At 34.1% G+C, this 26,986-nt stretch overlaps 2 protein-coding genes across 5 annotated transcripts in view; one reads left to right on the top strand and one right to left on the bottom strand.

The window, feature by feature from the left end:
• Positions 1 to 26,986, top strand: part of LOC128676059 (uncharacterized) — a 46,340-nt gene that overhangs the window by 8,533 nt on the left and 10,821 nt on the right. For 3 of the 4 annotated variants that reach the window (XM_053755995.2, XM_053755994.2, XM_053755997.1), the window contains 2 exons: positions 15,550 to 15,660; positions 26,002 to 26,159. In XM_053755995.2, coding sequence (XP_053611970.1) covers positions 15,550 to 15,660; positions 26,002 to 26,159 — 269 coding nt within the window. Of the gene's footprint in view, positions 1 to 3,445; positions 4,195 to 15,549; positions 15,661 to 26,001; positions 26,160 to 26,986 lie in introns of those variants that run through there. The other variant, XM_053755996.2, reaches the window with a different exon arrangement.
• On the bottom strand, positions 10,804 to 12,691 carry LOC128676062 (uncharacterized). The gene is made up of 5 exons (XM_053755999.1): positions 12,561 to 12,691; positions 12,312 to 12,488; positions 11,987 to 12,068; positions 11,399 to 11,516; positions 10,804 to 10,933 (listed from the first exon to the last, which is right to left on the bottom strand). Exons 1-5 carry the CDS (start codon positions 12,615 to 12,617, stop codon positions 10,894 to 10,896), a joined length of 474 nt encoding a protein of 157 aa, XP_053611974.1. The 5' UTR covers positions 12,618 to 12,691; the 3' UTR covers positions 10,804 to 10,893.

Consider the following 26,986-nt stretch of genomic DNA (forward strand, 5'->3'; position numbering starts at 1 on the left):
GTGTAGACGTACATACCTCATTCATCAAGGAAAAATGTGTTCCCGATTATTTTTATTATTTCGTTGGTTCTTGTAGGAATTTAACGCGCACAAATGCTTGTAAATAAAACAAGTCATTTCAAAAATAAAACCAATGTTTTTACATGTTTATGCATTGTAAGTATTTTTGCATTTCACCAACAAATAAAGTCTACCTTACAATAACGAAGACAATTGATATAAAGAATCGGTTGTAAAGAATTCGATAAATGGGTTTCAACAGTGTCGTCCTTGTGTCGTCTCTTTTCTATTTCTTCGAACACAACAATAATATTATTGAATTGTGTTTTCGCAGGCTACGTCAATATATTTTTAGTCTACGGAAATTTACATTGAACTTATTTACTTTACCTTGAACAGATAACTGTTGATAAAATTCAGAACTTGCTTTTAGCTGAAATCTGTTTTTATTACTATCTGCTTGGGAACCCCAGCGCAAACCCCCAGGGGCCCAATTCTCACGCAATCGAGTTTTGTCAATTTTTTTCTAAAGATTTTGCAATATTTCTTCATTTACAAAAAAAATACCGTCAAAAAGGGATTAAAGAAGCAAAAAAATATATTTTTTAGATTTTTGTCTCTTTCTGCCTGTGTTTCAATCCCGACTTGTATTTTGATTTTCTATGTTTAATTTCATTAGATGATCGCATGGCACCTGTTTACAACATTTTGAGCGCCTGGCCTGTGTTTACTTTATCGAAGATAATTTTGTCATCGGCTAAACCGCATGTTTTTATTTAACTGTAAAAAAAATATATTAAGGCCTATTATGTAACGTTTTACCTACTTACAACTTTTATTTTTCTCGCGTTTCATACAAATGTATAGTCTGTCGAGGAAGTCAAGAAAACGGATTTTAAACTAACTAAATTTTTTGCCATTGCAATACCAAGCATAATGGTCAAGATTGGTTGATTAACACCCAGTGTTGCCAGCCAACAGTAGAAAGCACCTTCGTTTATTTTCACAGACTTTTTACAAATCAGGCTCTCATTTGGTCCAATCATAAACTCGCACCTGAAATCACTACCAGTGCCACGGTTTTATAATTTATTTTATATTATAGTTCGTTCGCCATCAGATTGTTTATTTAACACTAATTTAATCAAAGAGTAGTATTGAAGTAGGTTAAGCACTTAAAATCAGAGTCCAGTATCTTTTTCTGAACACCTTCACTACCTATTTGGTCGATCCTATTTTGTTTACCTTGCCCTTAATCTCGATGACGACATAACAGGAGCTTTGCCAAGAATCGTCACGCGACACTCCCTCTAAACAACATGAAAATAACCTGTTTTTCTAACCTAAGCCAGTATTTACGCACAGAACTTTATCTAGATTGAATTCTGTGATTCTACATCGTACGTCTTGAAGCTTTTTTTCCCCTAAATGTAGGTGAACATTACAAGCTCAAGTATAAGGAAATAAAATGAAGTAGATCTATCAAACCGCTATAAAATCAGTTTATATAGGTACCTTATGTAGGTACCTAACTAGACATTAGATTCTTAGTTATAAATGACCCTGTTTTGTAGTATAGGTACTAGTAACTAGCCAACTAGTGTAGTGTTGCAAAAATAATTACAGAATACCTAACAATGTCATATTGCTTATACATATGTAGGTATATGAAAATTAATATTTCCTGTTAATTTAGTCATTTATTTATGGTGCATAGCGCATCCCTGTTTAAGTGTTTATTTCACTTATTTTGCCAGACATACTTAATGAGTTATTTTTTCACTTTTCATGGTCGTAAAGTTTGGCATTAGGTATAATGTTCTCTGTCTAAAATTATATCTAGTTGTCTAGGTCATAAAGACATCAACTTATTGGCTGAGTAAACCAAACAGCCATTTAAATCTGCGAATACGAGTAACTTATATTGTTCACTCATTACGACAATATTCAGTGTTTTATGTATGATTATTATGTTTCTCAAATGTATTATTATCTCAAATATATTAGGGCAGACAGATAGCGGGATGCGACTTTGTTTTATACTATACATATATGTAATGAAGCGATACTTATACTTACCTTAGATCTATATTATATGTTTACACCGGCCTCGAATGTTACTTTTCTCAAAGTAAAAAAAGGAGTTTTAATCCTATATCATGGCTATTTCAGTCCCGGATCCTTCGGTACACGGAGTTCGTGGATATCTTTGATGTACGAGCATAGTCATAGTTGTTGTAAACACCACTTAACAGTTTACACATTAAAAAACAATTTGTTTCGGGAACAACGTAAATGTTTAATACCATAAATTATAAGTAGGTAGGTACTGCTTGTGACTAATACGTTCAGAGAAGCGACTCTGCGAACAAAATCTCACTAAAAAGCTATTTGATGAATATTTCACGGAAGTCCTCTATTTTAAAAAAACTAGTGTCCCGTCCCGGCTTTGCTCGGATAACAACATAATAAATTATATACATAAACCTTCCTCAGGAATAACACACACTACTTTTATAAAAATATAAACACTATCTACCTATTGTAGACAAACGCATGGAAAATATGGAAATCAGTGCAACTATTATCTTTTATCTGTTTTTTTTATATATTTTCCAATGATTTTTCCATTCTGATTCTGATTTCTGATGAAGAAAAACATCTTAAGGAAACCTGCACTCTTGTTTATTATAATCTTGTGTGTGAATAGGATAAGGCAACGGCAAACCACACCATTAATAGTGCAAAGAAAGTCGTTGTGTGTGTTTCATTCAACGTAACGATATTCGTCGTATTCCTCAGCCATGAAGAGAATAATTATATTCCTAATCCTATTATTAAAGTTTTGAAATCTGGTTGTCAAGGAGATCCCCCGATTCCTGTGCGAGTATTGATCTAGGCGTCACTTTCCCAGTTGGATGTTTATGATGCTTCTATCTACAGTCTACAATGATAATAATGACGAACTCGGTGGCGCAGTGGTAAAGTGTGCCTCTGAACCGAGAGGTCCAGGGTTCGAAGTCTAGAACTTACTTCGGGGCTACCTCAATCTGTGTAATTATTATTATATATATATATTTATTTAATAATACCCATTATATGTACAGTTAACTAGCCTTTGCCCGCTGCCTCGCCCGCGTGTATTTCCCCGGGGTACCTACTTATGTATTACGTACCTTACACGTACCTACCTATGCTAAATACATAAATAATCTACCTACCTATTTATTTGTTTGTAATTGCTATGATTTCGTTTGACCATGTATTACCTACCTATAGATTTCCGTAAAGAAATATTTAATCTTCTTGGGAGATAAATAATACTTTATGACTTTATCTATTGTATTTTCTTATTCACATCATCACAAAATCGCGTTTGCCTCGCCTTGTGGCGTTCACGTGTAGTGTAGCCGACTCGAGCGTAGCGAACCGGTTCGTTGGTCAATTCACTCAGTTCGCAGACAGCTGAGCTGTAGGGCGCGTGCAGGTGTTTCTGAACGCAACTCAAGTTTCCTTTCTGAAAAAGTATTTTTCGGTTTTCGAACGAAAATACAACTGTCATGTCACATGGTGATGTGATGGACATAATTTCTCCGCGGCCTACATTTGAATATTGATAGTTATCATTTAATAAAAAGGCTTGTAGAAGCTAGATTTGTGAATTACGTTGCCGTTATAATGTGATTAATAGTGTCCCTTGATAGATTTTTCTTAAAAGTGAAATTTGGTGAAAATGTTAGGTGGTTAAAGTAACTGAAAAACTTGGTGGCATCAATAAGTTCAATTTGAATTGGGAATATTGTGATTACTAGTGACCTCAATCGAACTTGCGACTCGAATAATGACCTTCTAAATGAAGGATACGTACCCTGAGAACATTATGCTCTGTTTTCTCCAAGGGTTTGGTGACGGTGATGCGTACAAGAGCCGTGATACTGTAGACGATTCGAACATTGATGGGAATAAGAAACTTCAAGGTAAAAGAGTATCTCTGACTAAGAGACCTGAAGGTGAAAGTCAGGTAACAGTAAGGAAAAGACGTCTAATAGGTGGTAAGACACTCAGACTGTCTTCAGTTGAACAACTTACGGAGGTGACAGAGGTGAAGAGAAGCTTTAGTGACCGCTTTTCAGTGATAAGTAATGGGAATTCTAGAAAGACTGCAAAAGGACTCTTGACCATTCGGAAAACCTGGTAATTATATTGACTTTTTATGTCATTTCCAAGTACTTAATGTCTGTAGTGGGTCATCATGCCAGACTGCTATACTGAAAGTTCAGGGTGTGATCCCCGTTCATGTCAAAATGGAAAATAATCTTTTTCAGATTGACCTGACCTGGTTTTGGGATATTATATTATATGTTTATATTATAAAATTAAATGTTTATATTAACTAAACTTAACTTAAATGTTTATATTATATATTTTTAGAAAGAATGAAGAATAGTGTTTTCAAATCACAGATACAGTTAATTATTGATATATTTATTCACCCTTATTTTTTTAAGGTGGGGTGAAGCCCTAATAGTACCAGTCTATGACTGTCTCTGTGCACAAAATTGTTCCTAAAGTTTATTTTTCTTTACTCAGTATAGATAGTGTATAATAATCTGGTACAGTATGTTAGATAGTACAGTGGGTGATTCCTAATACTGCAATCATGGTAATCATTTAAATCTTATCTATTTAATGTGGTATTAAAATAATGAAACTATGGTATTGAATAGGTGTATTGATATCATACATAAATAAACAAAAATAATTATCTATAGGTCTATGCATATATTGTTTATTTAGTGTGAGATGGGCAGATGACATCACCAAGGTTGCAGGACCTACATGAATTAATAACACAGGATGGAGAAGATTTGCACAAAAGAGAGACATAGGCCTCTCTTCTTGCAATATGCTTATTCCATTTTCATTACGAGCATAGGCTCAGGGGTGGGCAGAAAAGGGCTAAAATGATGATGACAGTGATTTAAGCTGAGATGATAATATCAGTACATTATTTTTATTCATACAGTATATATTTTCTGACATATAAGTGTTAATTTTGTGTGTAACGTTCTCATTTTTCTGTTACTTCTCTATAAGTTATTTGTCTGTTTGAACTCACATATCTCGGTGCTAATTTGTGCTTTAATGTTGTTAAGAGAAGATAGCCATATTTATAATGAAGGCTCTAATTTACTCTTATTTTTTAATATTACTAAATAAGCAAATCAAAGATTACTCAAGGATAATTTATGGATGTTATGCAAAGACCCTAAATTGTATATTTTATAAGTTTATCCTTGGTTTAGTTAAAGTTAGTACCCAGTATTAATAAACAAATTGATTTTGAATCTTATCGCTTTGGTCATATGTTTAGTATTATTGAATTTAGATTCTACTCACAAATTTCTACCATATTATGAGTAAAATGTTTCCTCTGTACTATCTAATCTAACGCTGTATACCTACTTGTTTGTTTCTGAAGTTGCAAAAGAAAATAAAAGATAAGATGTAGGTTTAAGATATAGAGTGAACTGAATCATGAACACCTGGCTGTCTGATAGGTACATGTTATCTGTTTATCTTTTATGGTTTCTTCCAAGATTTGAATTTAAACTTCGTCATATATAATAAACTGTTTTCTGTTTAGAGTTCCTACCTCAACAATTAAAAAAAGATCCCTTTTTGCTTCACTTTGTCATTTACGTTTGTTTAGGAAACCTACTTGACTAAAGTTTATGACCATTAATACAACATTATTTGAAAATTCTCAGGGGAATTTATTTGCAGACTTTTAAGGACCCTTTGAATTTTTTTAACAGGAAGCATTGTTGTCTTACAACCAAGTGTGTAAGGTACATAAACTTACTTGGAATGGTTTAACAGTCACCAGTTATTCTTAAACTTTTAATACAATACAATTTTCATAGTTTTTATCCACTGCAACTTACTAGTGTTTGGAATGGAGAAGGCAATGACAAACCACTTAATTAAACTCGTGGCTTAATCCTCGTGGATTAAGACTGTAAGAGCCAGGGTTTATTCTAAATTATTTGTTAAGTTATTGCTAAATTAGTTGTTGATATGATGAACAAATATCCCTTCACACATCTAAGATTTCGCATATAATGACATCATATAATAGGTATGTACATACAGGTAGACACAAATTATGTGTACTAGGCTATTTTAAAAAATCGTGTCAATAAATTTCCACATGAATGAAAATTGCAGTTCCGCAAAAATGCGTAACGGCCGGTTGTGTTGCAATGCAATAGATCCACATCTACGCCACACCATGTGTCGTCGACCTACTTACCATGTCTACCGAAATAACTGGACGTAAGGCCGCTTTTACGTTTAACTTGCGATCATATTTTTCAACGTGGCCTCCATATTTAGTACAAGCTTTTACCCTCGTATAGGTAGGTATTTCTTATTTCTAAGTGGGCGGTTGTCCCGCGGAAATATTTTTGTAATTTTTTTAATTTATTGACGATATTAACAAAATCAAATCACTTCGCGGTCGCGGTCACTTCGATCGAGGACCAAGTTTGACAATCAATGTCAAAACTTAAAGCTTAATGTCACTTTATATTGAAATTTTTATCATTTTATCCAATCCATATGCTATTATTCCATTCATTTATTTTATGAGCAATTATATTTTTAGTTTATTATTTTTGTAATGTTATATTATTATAGTACGATTTTAATTCATTATTTATTTTGGCTTTATTTATTAGATTTTGTTATTTTGCTTGCATGCGTTATATTTTAAGTTATATTAAAAAAATATTATTTAGAGCGACCCAACAATGAAAAGTTCGAGTAGATCCGGAAAAATAGGAACTGTACTATAATGTACAGTCAACAGCACATCAAACTACCCAAATTCATTGGAAACTCGCCGCTATTACCGCGCTTAGAGATTCATGCAAGGTAACTAGATGTGCCGTTGACTGTTCCTACCTAGCGGCAATGAACTATAATGACACTTCTCAAACAATTCCGTTTATATTTGGTCACTGACTCATTTTATCATGGTGGTCTTGGTCTATGACATACTTCATTATTTAAAACTAGCTGCGCCTCGGGGTTTTCCACATTGACTATGTGGTTTTTTTAAATATATTCTATCCGTCAAAGGAAGAAATCAAACACCCTCTCATCCTTATCCTAACTTCTCTCTCTCATCTGAAACATGAAATCTTCCCTGTTCAAATTCAAAATTGTTTCATGTACTTAGGATGGTTATGGATAGGTACATACGTCAAAAAATAACCTTAAAACTTAGTCTACTGCTGAATTCCAAAGCGCAGGTGAAGAAGAAGCGGCACAATAAACTCCACCGCAGTCTTTACTGCAAAGACGTCAAAACAAATGTGGGTTTCTTCCTCAGCTAAATCGTAGTAGTCCAGGCTCCAAATTTAGTTTATTGTTGCTGTTCAGTTGAAATTGTTTTCCAGGTGTTAACATTTTACACATATCCAGCCGTCCCTACCTTTCCCCTAGTCCCTATTAGCAACACTCGTCACTCGATTGATTAATTTTTTGTGTCATTTTATTTATTATACATGAAATGAATTAACAATCTGCCCATGAACTTCATAACATTTAACGGAAATTTTCCATGAATCTATCACAGATCATAGCAAAATGCGACTGCGACTTATTTGATGCCGCGGTAGGAATCAGTCAGTCATTAATTTGACACCTCTTTGTTATTGAATAATTCATGAATATTATTCAATGGAGCATTTTAAATAGTAGGTAATTCAAATAATAAACAAATGTCACGTTGTTCGATTTTCCCCAACAGTTCGTATGATTTTATTATAAATAGCTAGTTACTCCATTAACGTTTTCACCGTACCTATTAGGCCTTGGTCATAAAATGTTTTTATTTTTCACAAAATCAAATGATTCATTTCCCTACCCTAATGCCTTGCCTTGGAAATTTTTAGTTCAGTAAAAAAAAAAACGGAACCCTTATAGGATCAATCGTGCGTCTGTCGTCTGTCCGTCCATCCCAATATAGCCAATTGCTTTGAATCTACTGGACCAAATCAGGTGAAATTAATTGATTGATAAGATCACACGGTAAAATCGTGTAATCCTATGACTCAAACAGATACATGTGCAGAATGTAATAATTGAATTAAAACATTAGGCATTGTACGGAACCCTCTCAAGCGAATTCAACTCGCACTTGACCGGTTTTTGTTATTTATTTATTTTAAAATATTGACAAACAATTTGATTTTATTTTAAACTTTATTATATTACAAAAGCTTGTAGCGCGGGTAAAAAACAGAGAATATTTCTTGTGCGATAGCTTTTATTCCTTTACATTATAAGATCGGTGGCGATCTTGTCGGTGGAGCATTTACCATAAATATTTACATTATCTTTCCTCTGTCATCGATTTTACCTCCCTATAAGTCAAGTCTTTTTCCGTTATATAAACTTTTATTTTCCTTTTAATACAACTTTCATGATTGCGTTTGGAATGAATCTACAAGTTCCGAAGTATTCTTATGATCCTACCTAATGTGAAAACAACCTAATTACTCTTCTAATTAATATATCATATTTCGTGATTAATCTTCCGCTTCTGGATGTGGATCATTTCCTGACAAATTACTCATCAGTAGCAAGCTTTAACAAGTTCTTGGAAAGTCCCAATTATCTTGACTAGGATCTTGTTAACGATTGTTATGGTGTGACGAGACGACTCAACGTATTTTACGTACGTGACTATTATTCAAGTGACAACGTTATTTATACCAAGGCCGTCGTACCCGCCATCTGAATATCCTCCTAAATTAAACATTGGCTTATCCCGTCTATTAGTCTTTGATCCGGCATCTGCCTCTATTTGGTCGGTTGTGTTTTCTGTCCCTTCCCGTTATAGAATGGAACCGGGGTATTATGGAAGTTGAAACTGCTGGAAACATGCCAATATTTTGTATCTTGGATCGTCAATGTATTCCTATATAGGGATATGAATTATAGTTCCCTTCGAAAGTACAGAGACGTTTGTTCATTATTGTGTATAGCTTTTAGGTTGAGTTGCCAAATATAAAATTGTGTGTGTAGTATGTGCAGTGCATGTATCATCACGTGGATGTCGTATGGGGGGCTAAGGGACCAACACTGTTTGAATGAGTTTCTTTCGGCATTTCTTCTCAGCAGTGGTCGTTCCGAAATGCTAGTAGTTTGTAGCTTTGGTAAACATAATTTAATTTAGATTATGACGTGAAAAAGTGCCTGTGAAGGCCTAATTTCTGAATAAATGATTTGATTTTGATTTTGATTTTAAGGGGTACATAGCCTTGGCAGCTATAGGCAACAATAGCATTCTCATCAAGGAGTGTTAATGTCAGGCAGGCGGTCTGTTGTAAAATCATAGCCGAATCTTCAAAATTTCAAGTTTTATTCTGGGCCCGGGCTTAGCAGAGTCACAGCCCCGAACGCAACTGAACACGCGAAAATTAGATAGTTTAAGTTTTTCCAATAAATTAATCTATTAGTCCCGTTTCAGCATTTGTAAATCAGGTTAGTCCATAGATAAAATAAATATAGGTTAGTCGTAATTTTTCATAGGTGCACATGTGGCTCAACTAGATTCTGTTTAATGTACTTTATAATAGGCACCTTAGACATTAATTATTTCTTTGTTGTGTTTTGCGAGATACTAAATCATAGGTTGTTGCGTCTAGTTGCCAAGATTTAGGGGTTAATTACACCGTCAAATTTGTCGTTGTCTTTAAACGGAGTGACGTTTGGACAAAATGGCGTACAATGCGTTTTTCTGCGCACGTTAAAGTTAACATCAAAGTTGACGGTGCATAACCCACCCTATATACATAGATGTTACCGCAAAACCCCGAACCTAGGTTCAGCTTGAAAGGCTACGAAATAATCTAATCTTAAATCTACAATGACCCTGTGGCCGATTGCACCTAGCTTGAGTCGAAGATAAGTACGTTATACCTTTGGCATTATTAGAAACTGGCGTTTCTAGAATCTGTCATTTGTAGAATCCGGCAATCATAGAAACTGGCGTTTAAAACTCATCTGAAAATTGTCGACTAAACCGTGTAACCAACGAAGACTGCACTTAAGTCTAGCCGAAGTGAGAAAGGCTAAACCAAGGTCCAGCCGAACGTACGAGTAGGCTGGCTATAGCAACAAGTATTACAAGGTGTAGATAAGACCGCATAAGCATTTCGGCATTTAGCTGTTACATTACACTGAAACTAAGGAGACTATCCTTTTGGAGCACTCTTTCCATTCAATATTTACATTTACTTTTGTTTTCATGTTTCTTACATTCTAATATGTATGTGCAGCATCAATATTATGTGAAAACAATAGCCCGGACTTATTATATATGTAGGTACTAGAATGAGTAAATCATAATTTCGCAAGTCATTGCTCAAATGGTTTTGACATGGAATTTTGTATTTTTACATTATTCATAATTTTATGCTATTGCGCAGCATCCCGTTGAATCCTTATCGTTATCTATTCAAAATAACTAATTTAAAATGTTGAGCAAACGATAAATTAAATAATTTATTCAATAATTCTGGATATAAATTATAATATTAAAGGCCTGTTTCACCACTTTCTGAAATATATTGTAACCTGACAAATAAACTAACTAGATAAATCCCTATGTAGATAGGGCCTGAGACTGAAGTAATTTTTGCGTTTAACACTTTCGCGGACGCTTGAAGAGACACAAAACCTTTGATTGTTATACTGCTAGTCGTGTTAAATTTATGTAAGGTAACATTTAAAATGAAACATCTTGCATTTAAATATTTTATTGAATAAATCAACGTAACTTACATTGGTATGATAATGTTATTTTTAACGCCATATCTACCAGGTGCGTGGAATAGGCGGGACCTCTTTATAATACCTGTGAAAAATTATAGTTTGCTGTTGCACCAAAAGTCTTTCTGAATTTTATGACGGCTATTTCTACCGCCGAACTCAGATACCGACGCGAATGAACATTGCATAGTTTGTATGAGGGCTTTTATTTATCGCAATGAAAAACCAGCACCGATTACGTCGAATTTTGGAGAACTGTGTGCGATTTTGCTATTTATAGCATAGGGTTTGGCCACTCTATGATTATAGGCTTACCATAAGTTATAGTCACCATATACATATAATAATTTTAGGTCCTAAATCTATGTTTTTATAATTGTAATTGTATTATTCTGTAACTGCCTTCTTAAAATCAACATCTCCTATAAATAAGTAATATTCATAATTTATATCCAGCTGTGTCCTTAAGTAAACTTCAAATACTTATGCGACCTAGAGACCTAATTGTTTTGTTGACTGTACAATGTGATAGATAGAGAAAGCCACTTACCTGACAAAACCTCCCATAGGAGAAAAGGCCTTGTCGTTTAGCGGCACCAGAACTGGTCCATTTGGTGAATTCTGCGGCAGCTTGATGTAATACTTCACGCTACTTGGGATGAGCGATCCTGGGCATAATAAATACATTTGTCAGCTTAAAAATGCTAATAGACTCGTTGTCAGTTTTCCCAAGGCCGGTTGTAAAATGACAGTCGAACAACTTCCCGGGGCTTTGAGCTTCGGCATATTAATAAAGACTAATATAGGTTATTGTCATTATAAAGATCGATTTACACACAAATTGGTTTTAAACAAAGCTCCGAGCTGATGCTATCGATCTTAAAATAATCTATTTTAGTAATTAACTACTCAACATAAAAATCCTACCCTTATGTTTGCTGCGCCCTTGCAGGTCGTCACTTCCTTATTAATTTGCATAAACATTTGAACTACAGTCATAGAGATGATATTGAAAATTCTACAAAGTTCAGAATAAATCTCTTCGTCATCACTAAAATTCGAAGCGAGTAACAAAATATCATTAGAGTAAAGTTAGAAAGCTGAATAAGCATTGAATATGTAATTTAAAATATCGAACCATCAGCGTTATATCTGTATTTCCTGAGTAGCGATCGAACTTCCTGATTTTGCAAGTTGGAGAGGACCACAATGGCACATTGCTGAAAAAATTTTTGATTTATAAGTACAATGTTTTTACCACAGCATTCCATAAAATATTTGAAATATGTAAGAGAATTTCGCACATTTAAAAACATGTTGTTTGTTCTTTTAGAATTTTAAACAACTATCATCCATATGATCAACATTTTGTAAAGAAAATAATAATGTTTCGACGTTTAGTTGTTTCGGCTCTGCTGTACCAATTTATTTTAATATTAATCATTTTTAAGATTATAAAGTACCTTCTTTATTTCATTACTAATTTTCTTTTCCAATTCCTCACTGTCTTCTTCTTGTTCACTTTCATCGTTATTCTTCAGTCCGATCACCCTCTCGTGTTGTTGGTCAGAGTGTTCATAATTTGCTTCTTGATCCTCTGTAGCGGACACGGGCACGATAACATCATTTCTTATCATCCTCTAAATCAAAATTTATATTTAAACGTCAACTACACAAATGCAATAAAATACATCATGTTTCCACAAACTTACGTTTTCAACGTGTATTAATTTTAAAAATAACGTCAGGAATATTAGGAAGAGCCTCATGATCAACTGTTTGATATAAGTTTCCTGAGTGCAATGGTTAAACAGCGCAAATTAGTTTACGCTTCTGTTTATAAACATGGAATCGTTTTCGCTTAAATTTGAGAATATCGCTTCAAACATATCACATGTTGTTATGAAGATTTGTTTAATGAAAAGCGTTATTTTGAAGCGAACGTTGATTATGTTCATCTGCCTGAATGACCAGTTGAGTTGAGGATCTTGTTGTGATTTCATTATTACCGAGTGATCTAGAAAAACTTATCTACCGACCTCAGTGAGTTTATTTATATTTGATGAGAACCAAAACAGATGGGGGCTTATTAATGGATTCTAAGAATGTGACTTATTAACCAGTAGGTTAACATCAACATGCATATATGCGTATAACATGCGTACTGATCAGATAGTAATCTGTTTTATTATCATATATTATAAAATCGTAATACTACTAAGTACGTAATACTTGCAGTGCGAAGGCTTGGTTAAACTAACTACTTTTTGTGTCAGACATATGTGATGTAGGTATGCTCATTATTGCGCAATGAATATTTTTCCTATTTCTTTCCTCAAGATTTCTTTCTAGTCTGAGAAAATAGAGGTTACTTAAAAATTACGAAGAGAAATGATATCTTGGATTATCTTTGATTGAATATACATCGAACCGTCTGAAACGTTCAAAATGTAGATACATTTCAAATTTAGATCTATAGATTAATTTCATCAAAGTTAAGATTTAAATGATCATTGATTATCGGATTTAAATTTTAAAAATATAATCTATATTGTGTTGATAGAGTCGTTACTCAATCATAAAACTTTTTTAATATCGATCGAATGATTAGACTTCCACGTCGATTGGATGCACAGGTGTATTGACCTTGCTTTTCTATTCATACACGTGGCACCTTAAGTTGACTGTAGCGAAATAAATCTCATTGATCCCGTGATTGGTTCACGTGCGACTAACCTTATTGAATACGCTACGGTATGTCAAAATTACTTGATTTGAGCACGAGTAATAAATCATTCATATCTCAATTGATATTCAAAACTTGGTAAATACATAAAAATACCATAGGTTTGTTCTCTTCTCTGCTTTTGCTAATGCTAGCGAACGTCTTCTCTTTCTCGTCTCGTAATCAAGGTAAGAATTGTCCTTTTCTTTCCTAAGCCTCGAGACGAGAAGAATTATCATTCTTTTCTCGATTGATGATTCAACATCAACTATATTTTAATCAGCTGTGCTATTTTGCTCTTATTCCTCTTTTATATTAATTTTCTTAAAAAATATATCTTAAAATATCTTTGGGACCCGCAATTGAATTTTAATCGTGGTTTTTGCTGAATTTTCTTATGAAAAATAAAATTGAGGAAGCATACGATATTGAAAAAGCATAAATACAAGACAGCCGCTATGGCACTCTCATCACGTGTACCTAATACAAAATATAAACTTCATTCGGTATCGATGCTCTCTAACGACTTTGAATTTTCCTGATAAGTGTCAACTCTGAAAACAAACTTGTTTTCATTCTTACAAAAAAAATATTGCAATACAGACGATGTGACGTAAATTTTGTCTTAATTTTTTAGAAAATACGTGGCAAATTCACAATGATGGGACAGCGCGAGCATAAAGCTTATAAATATAATAAATTAATTATCCAAAAACAGTCATTCTATTTTCTATGTAAATTTCATTTCGTGTATTCATCAATTGAGCATCGTTTATATCCGCCTCAACAATGATGATTTTGATTATTCTATCGGAAAATGAAGCGGTTCGTCATTGATGTCAATCGTATAACAGTCCGCCCGTTTCACACGCTATCATTATTTTTCGTGCACAATAGACGACATTTTGCCGTTGGTTATATTTGAACAAATGTACAAACCCCACTTGCCTGAAGGCTGGTGGTTGTGTGTATAGTTTTTATTACAGTAACACTATATTGTTTCATTCAGTTTAGTTATTGATCGAGAGTGCAGCGCACAGTTTATTTGTTATGTTAAAATTTGAAAATATTTTGTTCTGTTCCGAGACACGTGCTTTGTTGATTTCGTCTCTTCGTGCTATCGATAATAATGGATAAGGCTTCATTGTCTACCTCTTTTGACTTTCATGGTTCATTACGAACTTGTTTTGCTGCATTGTGAATGTATGAGTCTGAAAAGAGGTTTTTTTGAATGAAGGAAATTACTAGAAGCAAATCGATCAGAAGACATCAGAACCATCCCGGACAAGTCTGGCATAGTTTGTCTTCTCATTCTATTTTATCACGTCGTAAAAGTTATGGGCATAAAAGGTAGGTTATGCGTAAATCCGAGGCGCAAATTGATAGAATTATAAATGTATAATTCTATCAATTTGCGCTTTATAAAGCCCATTCATTTACTAGGTTGCACCTAGTAAATGAATGGGCTTTTTAAAAGTAACAACACAACATTTATTTCAATCCTACAATTCGTAATCCGTTCCGCAAAACAGTAATCTTCTGTCAAAGTCTTTATTATCATGTCGGTCTTGTCTTTTTATTACCATTTGATTATGCTACTCTTCCGTTACATGTGCGCATTTCTTTAGTTAAAAGGCATTAAATATTGCACAGTTCTGTATTTTCTTATGTTTTATGAATAGTTTTTTACACGTACTTATGTAATGAAGATAATGTGCTTTATGCGTTAATTCTTGACTTAATAAACTATTTCCTAGGGATTTGCATCCTTCACTGAAACTTTTTTCTATGTCTATGATGTCTATTTCATTGATTCATTTATGCTACTTCACAGCATCGCTATTTGTCGTCACGTAAGCCGAGATAAGACATGAACACAAGGTGTAGTTGTAATGAATTTTAGATTGCCATTTGCCATCCACTTTGTTGTTAATTGGATTTTATAGTGTTTATAATTATAGTGATTTTTGTTTCAGGTCAACCGGGAATTTCCCTTCGGGCGCGGCGGGTGGCGGGTGCGGGGCCCCGCGCTCCGCTCCCGCCACCCCGCTGCAGCTCGAGCCTCACCCCCGCACGAAACATGACAAGTAAGTAACGCACAGACAGAGAAAACTAAAGACAACGCGTTACCAAATGATCATTTACATAGAACTGTCCGGCCTATCTTATCAAATTCAAATAATTTATTCAGAAATTAGACCTTCACAGGCACTTTTTCTCGTCAATCTTTATATTTATAGTTATTTCTCACAAGCTACAAACTACTGGCATTTCGGAACGACCACTGCTGAGAAGAAATGCCGAAAGAAACTCATTTGAACAGTGTTGGTCCCTATCATGCCGAATCGGCTTACCATTATTGTTTCAATAATATATAAAAGTACATAATGTACATAGTCAAAAGGTATATCAAAACAGGTTATGATTGTGGTCCGAGTGCTGATTATTATATATATATATATATATATATATATATATATATATATATATATATATATATATATATATATATATATATATATATATATATATATCGATGTGAAACACAATTAACTTACATGAAAATGAGATGACCAGTTCCCTCTGGCAGCACCCGTTCACGAGTTGACGCATGGGACAGCCATCGCGTAGCTCAACCATAATAGTGGGAACCTCACGACCCCGGCCCACGACGCCACTACCAGATTGAGCATTTGAGTGAGCATGACACACTCGATTCCCATGACTTCATAATTACAATTCTTATTCGTCGAAATAGAAGTATAATTCAGACACTTGAAGATCACAAATCACCGGACACACGATCTTATCCTGTATTTTTAATAGTAATAAGCGAAATCTTTAATTTTCGTAAAAACTTATCTGTTGATTATGTTATAAACCTATATTCTACACTACATAGAAAATCCACTGAAAAATTTCGACAGTTTGTCTAAAAAGCATGACATTTTAATATACAGGTAACATTCTCAAACATCAAAAGCGTCATTTAGATGGTGTGTGTTTGAAACATCAAAGGCCGGTACGCTTGTTTAAAATCAATCTATAGCGAACTAGCTGGAATAAGCTTTTAAACTAGACCGTTAAATACTAATTGTTCACGGTTTTCACTGTGCTCGATTTTATTCCCCTATCCCTTGCTAATTAAAACGGGTAGTTGCGTCCGGAAACGTTTAAATTTTTTTAGAGTCTCAAAATTTCCCAGAACTCTCAAATTTTACAAATCTCTCGAATTTTCCTAAATCACTGAAAAATGCATAAAACAGTATTTGCCGATGCGTAGGTACTTTTTATTTGTTTTTCCCATTGTCGTGTTCTCACTTAATTTCAACTTTCTACACCCAGTTTCAGCTGTGCGGTATCTATCAGTGATCGATTATAACAGATAGCAATAGTAGTATTTACAACACCATCTTCTGTTTATTTATCGATTTATCGAAAGCGATGTTAATCTTTCATTAATTTTATCAGTGCTTTTTGCGTCGCGGTTTGGACAACACATGTTATAAGTTAGTGTGGCTTTTTATATGAAAATGTGATTTTGAATAGGGTGTGTTATGTTAATGCTGAATATGGATAATGCCACCACATCTTCTGATCATAAGACTGAGGTGATCAGTCGTAATGATGGGCAACAATCTCTCTGGAGGATTGGGAACCTGATCTCGTACATGTATGTAGGTTTACTATTATTTCATTTTAAAATATTAGTACTTTAAGACTAATATCTTATGAGAAATAATATGCACTCTTGGAGACTGAGTATATGTGCTATGAGAAAGGATACGTGGGCCTGTTGACTGTCATTCGCTCTGTTAAGTTAGAATTCCTAATATTTTTGCACTATATTTAAAATGATTTCAGAAATACATTTAAATTAAAATTACGAAACAATTGACGTAGTAATATCTCATATTTTAAATTTATACAAAATTTGAGTTGATGAACGAAAATTTTCAATATGGTAAACGTAATGTTTAGTTTGCTGTAAAAGAAAAATTCTATGGACATATGACCTTCGAACCAAAGGTCCTGTTTTTTATGAGAGGCCGAATAACCTGCCCTTCTAGGTTCCAAATTATAAAGAACCAATGGGTACTAGATCGAAATATTTATAAGTAGTCACATATATTATAACACGTCCTTCGTTCTAGATAACGTCGAGCAGGAAATGTATCGAATATTTGGACAATAGTATCTGATAACCAATTCGTCAAATGGATGGGTAGGGTATCGCAAACAGCAAGGAGTTACTGTGAAGCGTAATTTTAAAGTAAAATATATCTTAGTAACCAATGGGCCATAAGCAGGATAAGCTCAATGATTTGGAACCTCAAACTAGTGGTTACGGGTTTCGGGTCCCGATCCCAGAAACTGATCCATTTCATCCACTGTTGCTGAGATCATTTCCAACAAAAAAGGTGAATGAAATCCACATTAAACATTTTTTGTCAAGTAGATTGTTTTAATGATGAAATTAACATTTTAATTAACACAAGACTTCTTTGTTCGCGTTAATAACTTGCTGCCATAATGTAGATAATAAGATTTAGTTTGCGCATTCTTTCAGACGCAGATAGCAGATTACACAATATCTGTTATAATTATATAAATGGCGATTGTTTCAAATCATAATATACAACTCTGTGAATGTGTATAATAGAATTAACTTCAAGAAATAAATATAATTCCTCTATATAGACTGATAAATATTATCACAGATTGTGAACTTTTGCTGCATAATAAAGTCTTAGAATGTTAAATAATAGGACCTATATTTTTATCTTTGCCTATAAATCTAGAATAACAGCTTTTTTACATGTAAGCCTGTAATAATAATACCTATATTTGATCTAATTCGATGTAAAGGCATTATTCTGTAAAGGCCATGATGAGGCCATGGGGAAGAAAGAGTGTTTTTAATTGAACCACATCGAACTATTATTCAAGCTGAGAAAGACAGCTTCCTAAAATGTCATTTTCTAAAACCATGTCGCACGGGCTAGGAAATTTTCCAACAGTTGCTAACTCATAAATTCGATGGAAATAAATTAAAATTTTGAATTCTTGTTTCATTATCACCTGTTTATTGTCATTCCACTATATACTGTATATCAGTCGGTAAAGTATATTAGTAATTTCTTTCGCTTTTACTTAACGGTTTGTTAGCTTCATGACCATATTCTGCCGAATGCATTATATAGGTAAAGGTATAAGGACAAATGACACATTGAGTTAGCCCCAAAGCAAGTTCGAAACTTGTGTTATGGGATACCAACTCAGCGATACTATATTCTATAACATATACATATATAGATGAAAGTCTACATATATCCATCTTCTTAGGCCTTCTTATTTTTCATTTCAATTTCAACTCCAATGAAATATTTCATAATAGTTCGATTCTTCTCTTAATTCCAAAATTCCATTCGCCTTACTATTAAGAAGACACTAAGTGTTTAAAGCAAAATAAACAATACGAACTTGTCTATTCACTTTAGACTGCGTCTAATGAAACACACATCCCATAAGCTAGATTAAGTTTCTGAAGTAGTTTAGGGGACTAAAGATGAGCTTTTCGAATCGACAGTTCTTGTCTATGGAGGAATTGGAGGGTGATAGTTCTTTTTCTGTTAATTTTACCCTTGTACCCTTGATACAATTTATTGTCTATAATTGATCAAATTATTGTCTACATTTCTAGCGTTGAACACGAAATGCGCCGTCAATCAATAACATTAACTTTAACAGTTAAATTCGTTTTAAAGCTATAAAAGTAAAAATAATTTAGTTCCGTTCCTCATGATGGTTCTACAATGGTTAAGTTTCTATGTTTTCCTTCATTCTGTCTGACCGTAGCTCGTGTTTATAAACGGACGGACTTTACTTCGTTCCAAACATTGTGCACGCCACCAGTAATCGCTCGTCTATCACACAGTACCGTTGCGCGACATCTTATGTAGTGAATGTATCAGGTGACGCGGATCTTTTGCTAATCGCGAAATCTAAGCGCCGCCCCCTCTCCCGCATTTTTGACATTAGTGTCAAATCGAATTATATGCGGTATTTATTTTTTTCATTTATCACGAAAATCATTTAAATTCCTCTAATGTTTCGTTTGGTAAATCTACTGAAAGCATGTAATCACATTATCGTTTGGATGGTTTCGACCTCTCTCTATCTTATCTTTGCGATAAATTGTTCCGCAGCCGATATACGATCGATATATCTCGGTTACGGGTTTGTACACATTATTATGTTCGCGCACAGTGATTCTTGAGCCCGTGCCGTGGTCAGAACACTGTCTCGTTCGGCCAATTTATTCTATTTTAGGCGTAAAACTGTTTATACAGCCGTTTTAACTACTCGTTTTTTTTATAAATAATTTAAATTCCCTTTTAAAATGGACAGATAACAGTGTATTTGCTCGCATAAGTTTAGAAACGGAACATGTGTTAAACATAGTTGCTGTTTTGTGGAGAGAAATGTGGAAAATCACGACGGTGTTCGTGATCTGTGCTGAATACTGTGTTTTGCTAGCTTTGTACTGCAATTATGTATACAACATGTGGCAGTGAATATGCTGGTTGAGTGATATCACAGATAGTACAATACTAGGTTATTTTGTGTGTAAACTGTTGGCTTGCTAGTGTCTATTGACCTAGTGTGGCGTCCTTGACTAACGCGACAAAACTAAAAGTTGTTTGGTTGCCTTTGATTCGAGTAGATTAGCACTTTAAAGATGATTGATAGAATCGTGATATCTTATCTTGACAAACTGGGACCACAAACATTTGTCGTGCCCTATAATGTTGCTCTACATATTTTATATTTTTATCGGTTTATGTTTTAATTTCAACATAAACTAATCCAGTCGATAAACTTTGATTAAAAATAATATATTTTTAAAACATGCATTAACGTTAAATCAGTTTTATTACATAAACCTTTGCCTAGCAGTGGAACGCTAATGGCTCTAAATAAAGAATAATAATATTTGTAGTTAAAACCTTATAAGTAGAAGTGATTTCAACCCTAGGCTAGGGTCATCAATGATTGATAAATGATATTTGAAAAGTTTCAATGAAGATAACCTTTCTATAAAGTTCATCGTTATTAGTTACATGTTTTTGTGTTGAAGTTGATTAAGAAATGACTGAAACTGAACTGAACTATCGCTTACAAAAATAACATTGGCACTTTTTACGTCAAATTTTAAATTTTTGTTTTGTTGCGTACGCGGTTAGAAATATGTAACATTTTTTTTATATGAAGTATCTAAACAATTTCTTTAATTGAATAAAACAGAAGAGTTTGTTTAAAGTTTAGAAAACAGAAAGAGCAGGTTTGATTAAAAATAAACTTATTATGATTCTCAGAACTACAAAATATTAGCATTTCTAAACGACCATTCCTGTACGGGAACGCCGAAAGAAACTCATTACTCATTTTAACATTATTAATTACTATCATGTTTTTTTATTATATTTTGTTGTTGTAATAAAAATTAAATCCCAAATTTAAATTTTTTTCATTAAAAAATTAAAAAATAACATTATACCTAATATTATATTATTTATTTCTAATTCTAATACGTTTTTTTAGCCTGTTTGAGTGTCATTGATGGGCAAAGGCCTACCCTTTCTGCTTCCATAGATCTCTATCGGGTCTAATACGTTACAATAAAATAAATATAAGCAGTATAAGCAACGCATTTTACATTTCTTTACATAAAAACAGGACGGTTTGCATAGAAATTAGAATATAAACTAACGTGGACGTGAAAAATGTGATATCAAGTTGATAACGATGGTGGACAATGCATCTTTCGAGTATTCTGACGAGTCGAGTGGCGAAAATGGGACTACAAGTGATGGGTAAGATGGCAAGCACTTTATAGTCTTTCTCTCTCTCTCTTCGAGCGAGGTGTCAGACTTTTCCGTATACAAAGAAAACGCGTGTTGCGTTAGGCTCATATACGAAAGAGAAACGGGTATTAAAGATACACACGAGAAGAAACGCAACAGAGCGTTAATATATTTTGTCTCTCAACGTGAGCCTGGTTTGTAAACGCTTATCTTGTCGCTTTGTATGAGATAGATCGGGAAATAGTGTTTTGTTCTATCTCACGTGGCTACGCTAGCTCGTTGTCTTTAATTTTCTTTGTCTCGGACTAAAGCTTGGTGGACAGTACACGAGTAGTTTAGATGGTATAGTAGTACAGGTTAACTTACCGCAACAATGCTTAGTACTCTATCATGTTTTGGTACTCGTGTTCTACCAATAATGTTAAATCAGTATTATTTATACGACATTATTATTAGTATATATTTATGGTATTGTGATTATTTTCTTCAATGGTTTCTTTCTGACTATAATAATGAAGAAAAAAAATATTTGCCGTTTATGTCCCTGTGTTGGGCAAAAACTTACCTCTCTATTTCTTCCACAACGCTCACTCCAGTGCTGTATATCGCACCATCCTTTAATGAACTTATTGCGAGAGAATAGGAAAATATCGAAACAAAAAATAATTTGTTTTCTCATTTAAATTAGTGATCAGATCAGCTTTCATTGGAAAGTTGCTCAGCTTCACGAGCCAGACCCACTGCCCTGTATTTCACGAACCATAAAAACACTATGCTTTCATAGTTATATGTATAACTAGCTATTGCCAGCGACTCCGCCTGCGGCAAAAACTATTGCACTTTTAATTTCACCCCAAAAATCACCTCAAAACAATGCTCTATTATGAGAAACACAATTTTTTTATATTAGTATGGCAATGAATGTACTAGCTTTTGGTTGGTTTCTCCACGAATTTCCCACAGGAATAGTGTTTTTTCCGGGATGAAATATCCGTATCCGTATTTCTTACGATATTATTACGTACTTGCTTTTCAAGAAGATTGTTTGACAAAGGTATCAAATAAACAAACCCATGTTCGAAATATTAGTTGCAATTTCATACATTTTGAATTAGGATAACATTATTAAATATGTAGATAAAATAATTAATAAAACCGATGACAATCATGACATAGTGACTGATAAATAGATATTTATTATCACCGATGAATCACGATAAAAATAAAGTGTAAATTCGAAGTACGTTATAGAGGTATATTAGTCAATATACATTGTGTTATTGTTTTGTGCACATAATGGTGTTATTTTTGTCGTACATGTTATTTTTTACATTAATTTCATATTCGTGCCATTACGCTTTACCAGAGATATAGAAAATATTATTTTTTAAATAATGATATATGTTTAAATCATTAAATATGAATGGTGCACGAATTTTCTATGATTTTTGCACGCCCATTTTCGGTAAAATATGTAAGCTTAGCTTTTTCTTTTAACACCATTTTGTATATGTTTCGGTTACACCTGGGTGTAGCCTGCCTACGTTCGGCTAAACCTAGATTAAGTCTTTATAATTTCGTCTAGATCTAGATCTGCACCTAGTTGCATCTGGTCTTGGTTGGCTACACGAGGCTAAACCTAATATCATTCTATGATATCATTCGTATTATATGAATGTTGTGAAATAGCTAGGTAATCATTTATCAGAACAGTTATAATGTTTGATAAGGTCTACTTCATTTGGATTTGAACAAATTGATTCCTTCTTTGTATACGACATTTTATTATAAACTAGATCTTTTCCACGGCTCCGCTTAAGCTAAAATGTATTGGAAACGTTTGTCATACAAACTTTCAAGCCCCATGTCTCCGGGAGTGGATTTAATATGAAAAAAAAATTGTCTATGTTTGAACTCTTTTAGGAATATAAAGTCGGTTCAACAGTTAAAAGACGGAAAGACTGTGACATTTAAGTATTATTTATGTATGCATATTAATGTAATCAAACCAACGAAATAAAGTATACAGAACTACATTTTTCCCGCGGCTTCGCCCGTGTTAATTTCTCACGGGAACGTTTATTTTTCCTGGGTGAAAGGTACCCTATGTAAAATTTCAAGATGTACGGTTGAGCAGATAAAGCGTGAAGAGGTAACAAACAAACTTACTTTCGCATTTATAATGTTAGTTAGGATACTAGGATTAATCGAATAAAATCTGACACTCAGTAAAAAGTTTATGCATTCGTTTCTATTTGAAACACATTGAATTAAATGTTAAGTATGAATTAATTGGGGTCTGTTTACATAATCGTCGTATGATAATTCGATTTAGGTAACTTTTGAACCGTTTATCGTATTGACGTCAGCTCAGGAATGTGGAATGGCAATGGATTTGATCAATAATTAAATATTTTATAAAAACTAAATTTGCCTCACATGGACATATATGGAATCTGCAACCTTTCTATTATGGTCAAGTATTCACTTCATAAAGTCAGTGACAAGAGTAGTGTACATGTGGTTATTTTTCTAGTAGCGTGATATGTGGTTCCGTCCTAAAATAGGACCATCCCATATATCCTTCCATAGACGTCATATGATGCGATTAAGGGCATATGGCAGTTGATAGATGACAATAACATATCCAAAGTTGACGTCAGGAATATGGACGGTTGTAAAATCACAGGTGAATCTTAAAAATTGTAAGGTTTATGTTTTGCGCTGTCCCTTCGCGTCACAATCTGTAATTACAGGCGAAGTTTGGGGTTTTTTTTTGGAAGATTGTAATTTAATTATAAAAGAAGGATTATATGCTTTAGTTGAGATTCAGGTCTGGCGCGTGGAGGTTCTCTGACACCTTCAAACGACTTGCCTTGCTAATAGTACGGCTTAAATTTCCAAAACTTTCCGCATCCCTGAATGACAAACGACATAACAGTCAATTTAATCCGTGTCATATTAAAATTCAATATTTAACTTGCGTCGAACGAGCGTCATGCCCATGCAATGTTTTATGTATTGGGAACAAAGACCGCCCCATCTCTTTCTGCAGTCGTAATAAGGCATATTTCTGGATGACTGTGCGGCCGTGTTTTTGCCCAGGATCTCAATGTTGTATGAATGCATATAACCTGGAACAAACAAGGTTTTCGGTCAGTCTTTGGTTTTGAGGACTCGGAATCAGGTTGTGGCAAGATGGGAGTGTTCTTTCCAAGGAAGTATGCTCATTTTATGTGACTATATAATATGAAATTTTGTGTATCTAAGTGACTAAGATGGTTCGTAGGCGAATTTTGTGAGTATCTAAAAGGTGAAAGGGATGAAGGTCTTAATTACATTTCTCAACTTAATTACATGTATAGACTAGCTGCGCCCAAGTACTCTCCTTTTTCCACAAATTACTAACAAATTAATGAATACCTTTCGATGAATATATTTTATTTGTTTTGTATACATACGTTGTTATTGTCGCATTTTTGTTAGGTATTGTTATTGCCCTTGGCTTGGCACCTGTCATTTCCATATCTTATATGCCCTTATGATACATTTATTATTTATTTTACTTGTACCTACACATGACACATGTTATGATCACATCCTTCGTTATTTATTCATATCAAATTTTAAAATGAACACTTCAGTAATTACTGATTGTATTGTTTTTAAAACTGTTGTCTAAATCTCTCATCTGAACGTTTTGATGGTTTTTTTCCTCAGCCATTGAGCGTTGGAGCCCATGGCCTAAACATTTATATCATATCCATTTCTGCCATCAAACAGCAGTACTAGAATTGTTATGTTCCAGTTTGAAGGGTGAGAGAGACAATGTAATTAAATGGCGCTGTGGCAAAATACCCTAGGCTTCAAAGTCGGCAACGCGCGTGTGACACCACTGGTGTTGCAGGCATAGGTGGCCTATCGCCTGTATTGTTAGTAGTGTAAAAAAAGTATTAAGCCATAAACTTAAAATACAGAAGAAACCATTTTTTTTACCATTTCCAATCCAATCCAGTTCGACAGTGTTACGTTCGACATCTAAGGAGATATCGCGTGATTACAAACCACACAAATCACAAAATGACGTTCATCCGCCATATTAACTGGTGTTTGACAACTATCGATATCGATCACTTGTGTCATTATTCCACTTGCACTATAAACACTGGGTCATTACAACCACAATAAAGTAATGACCGTTTTGTTATGAAAAGCATTACCGTTGTTGTTGATCCTAGGTTTATATCCACTATCTCCGAGTGATTCGCGGCATAGGTATAATCAAAGAGCGGTGACATAGCCCTGGAGTCAGCATTAAACATTTATAAACCTTATTTTAAAGATTCGGTTGTGATTTTTTACTTCTTAAGAAATGCCCGTCACTCTCTCTCTCTCTCTCTCTCTCTCTCATCTTAGTGTTTTCACGGTTTCTTCTTCCGCCTTTGAGCGTCGGAGCCCAGGGTCCGCTTTTCTATATTTTTCATCTCCTTTGGCGCGAGATAATCGGATGTGTGTATTTAAAAATGTACGTGTAATTTAATATGTGTTTGTATGTTCCAGACAAGTCCTGAAGCCTCTGTCGGGGTCAGCGCCGTCGGTGCGAGCGCCGGCCCTCACCGCAGAGGGGGAGGCGGAGGGCAAGCCCCCCAGCAAGTCCCGCCAGAAGAAGTTTCAGAGGCACTTCCCGCAGGTCGGCCCCGAGGAACGAGTGCTCAATTGTTAGTTTTCCTTTCATTATTAGAAAGAAAGAAAAAATGTTTATTGGGTACAAAAGAATATTACAAAAAGAGAAACATTCAGACTTACTCAGATAAATAATGTACCGATGTTAAACGCCCACGTAATTTAATATTTCGGATGTTTCGGCGTTACATGAAGTGATACAGATTAGCCGCACGCGACTTCTGCTCTTTTTTCGTGATGAAAGTTGACCTATGTGGCTCTTAAAAATCTAGTCTATCTCTGTGCTAAATTTTATCACAATTCGTCGAGTAGTAATTTTTTTTATCGCTGCAACCTTTCAAACCCATTTTAATATTTTTCTAAGAAAAATTTGATAGGTACCTATCAGATAATTATCTTTCATTATGTAATAAAATTCTTTGTTCACATTCAATATATTCAATACATATGTCACGTCTATTCGCCTTCAGTAAAACTTAAAGTAGATTTTCTTGGAACTCTATAAGTACAAACATACATTATTAGTATATGTTCAATTTTATATCTTCATCATTTACTTTGTAATGGGGTCATGTCGGCATGTGGTTTTCCTCAAAACATAAAATCACAAAAAATATTAAACGTTTTTACCATCTTAACATATGTATGACACAATGCTATCGACAGATATATTCTAAGATTTAACTTTACTTATGGATAACCGCAAGGGGTAACGACGTGACACTGTATATGTTGAAAGATTTACCGTGCATCTATTTTAGAGACGGCTGTTTGCTATAACCTTCCTATTCTATATAGGTATAGCTACTTAGCTTTAACGGTTCGACCCCTACCTCTGTTCGTTGACCTTCTTTCGTTATAA

The sequence above is a fragment of the Plodia interpunctella genome, chromosome 15 (genome assembly GCF_027563975.2).
Source record: "Plodia interpunctella isolate USDA-ARS_2022_Savannah chromosome 15, ilPloInte3.2, whole genome shotgun sequence".
Lineage (NCBI taxonomy): Eukaryota > Metazoa > Arthropoda > Insecta > Lepidoptera > Pyralidae > Plodia > Plodia interpunctella.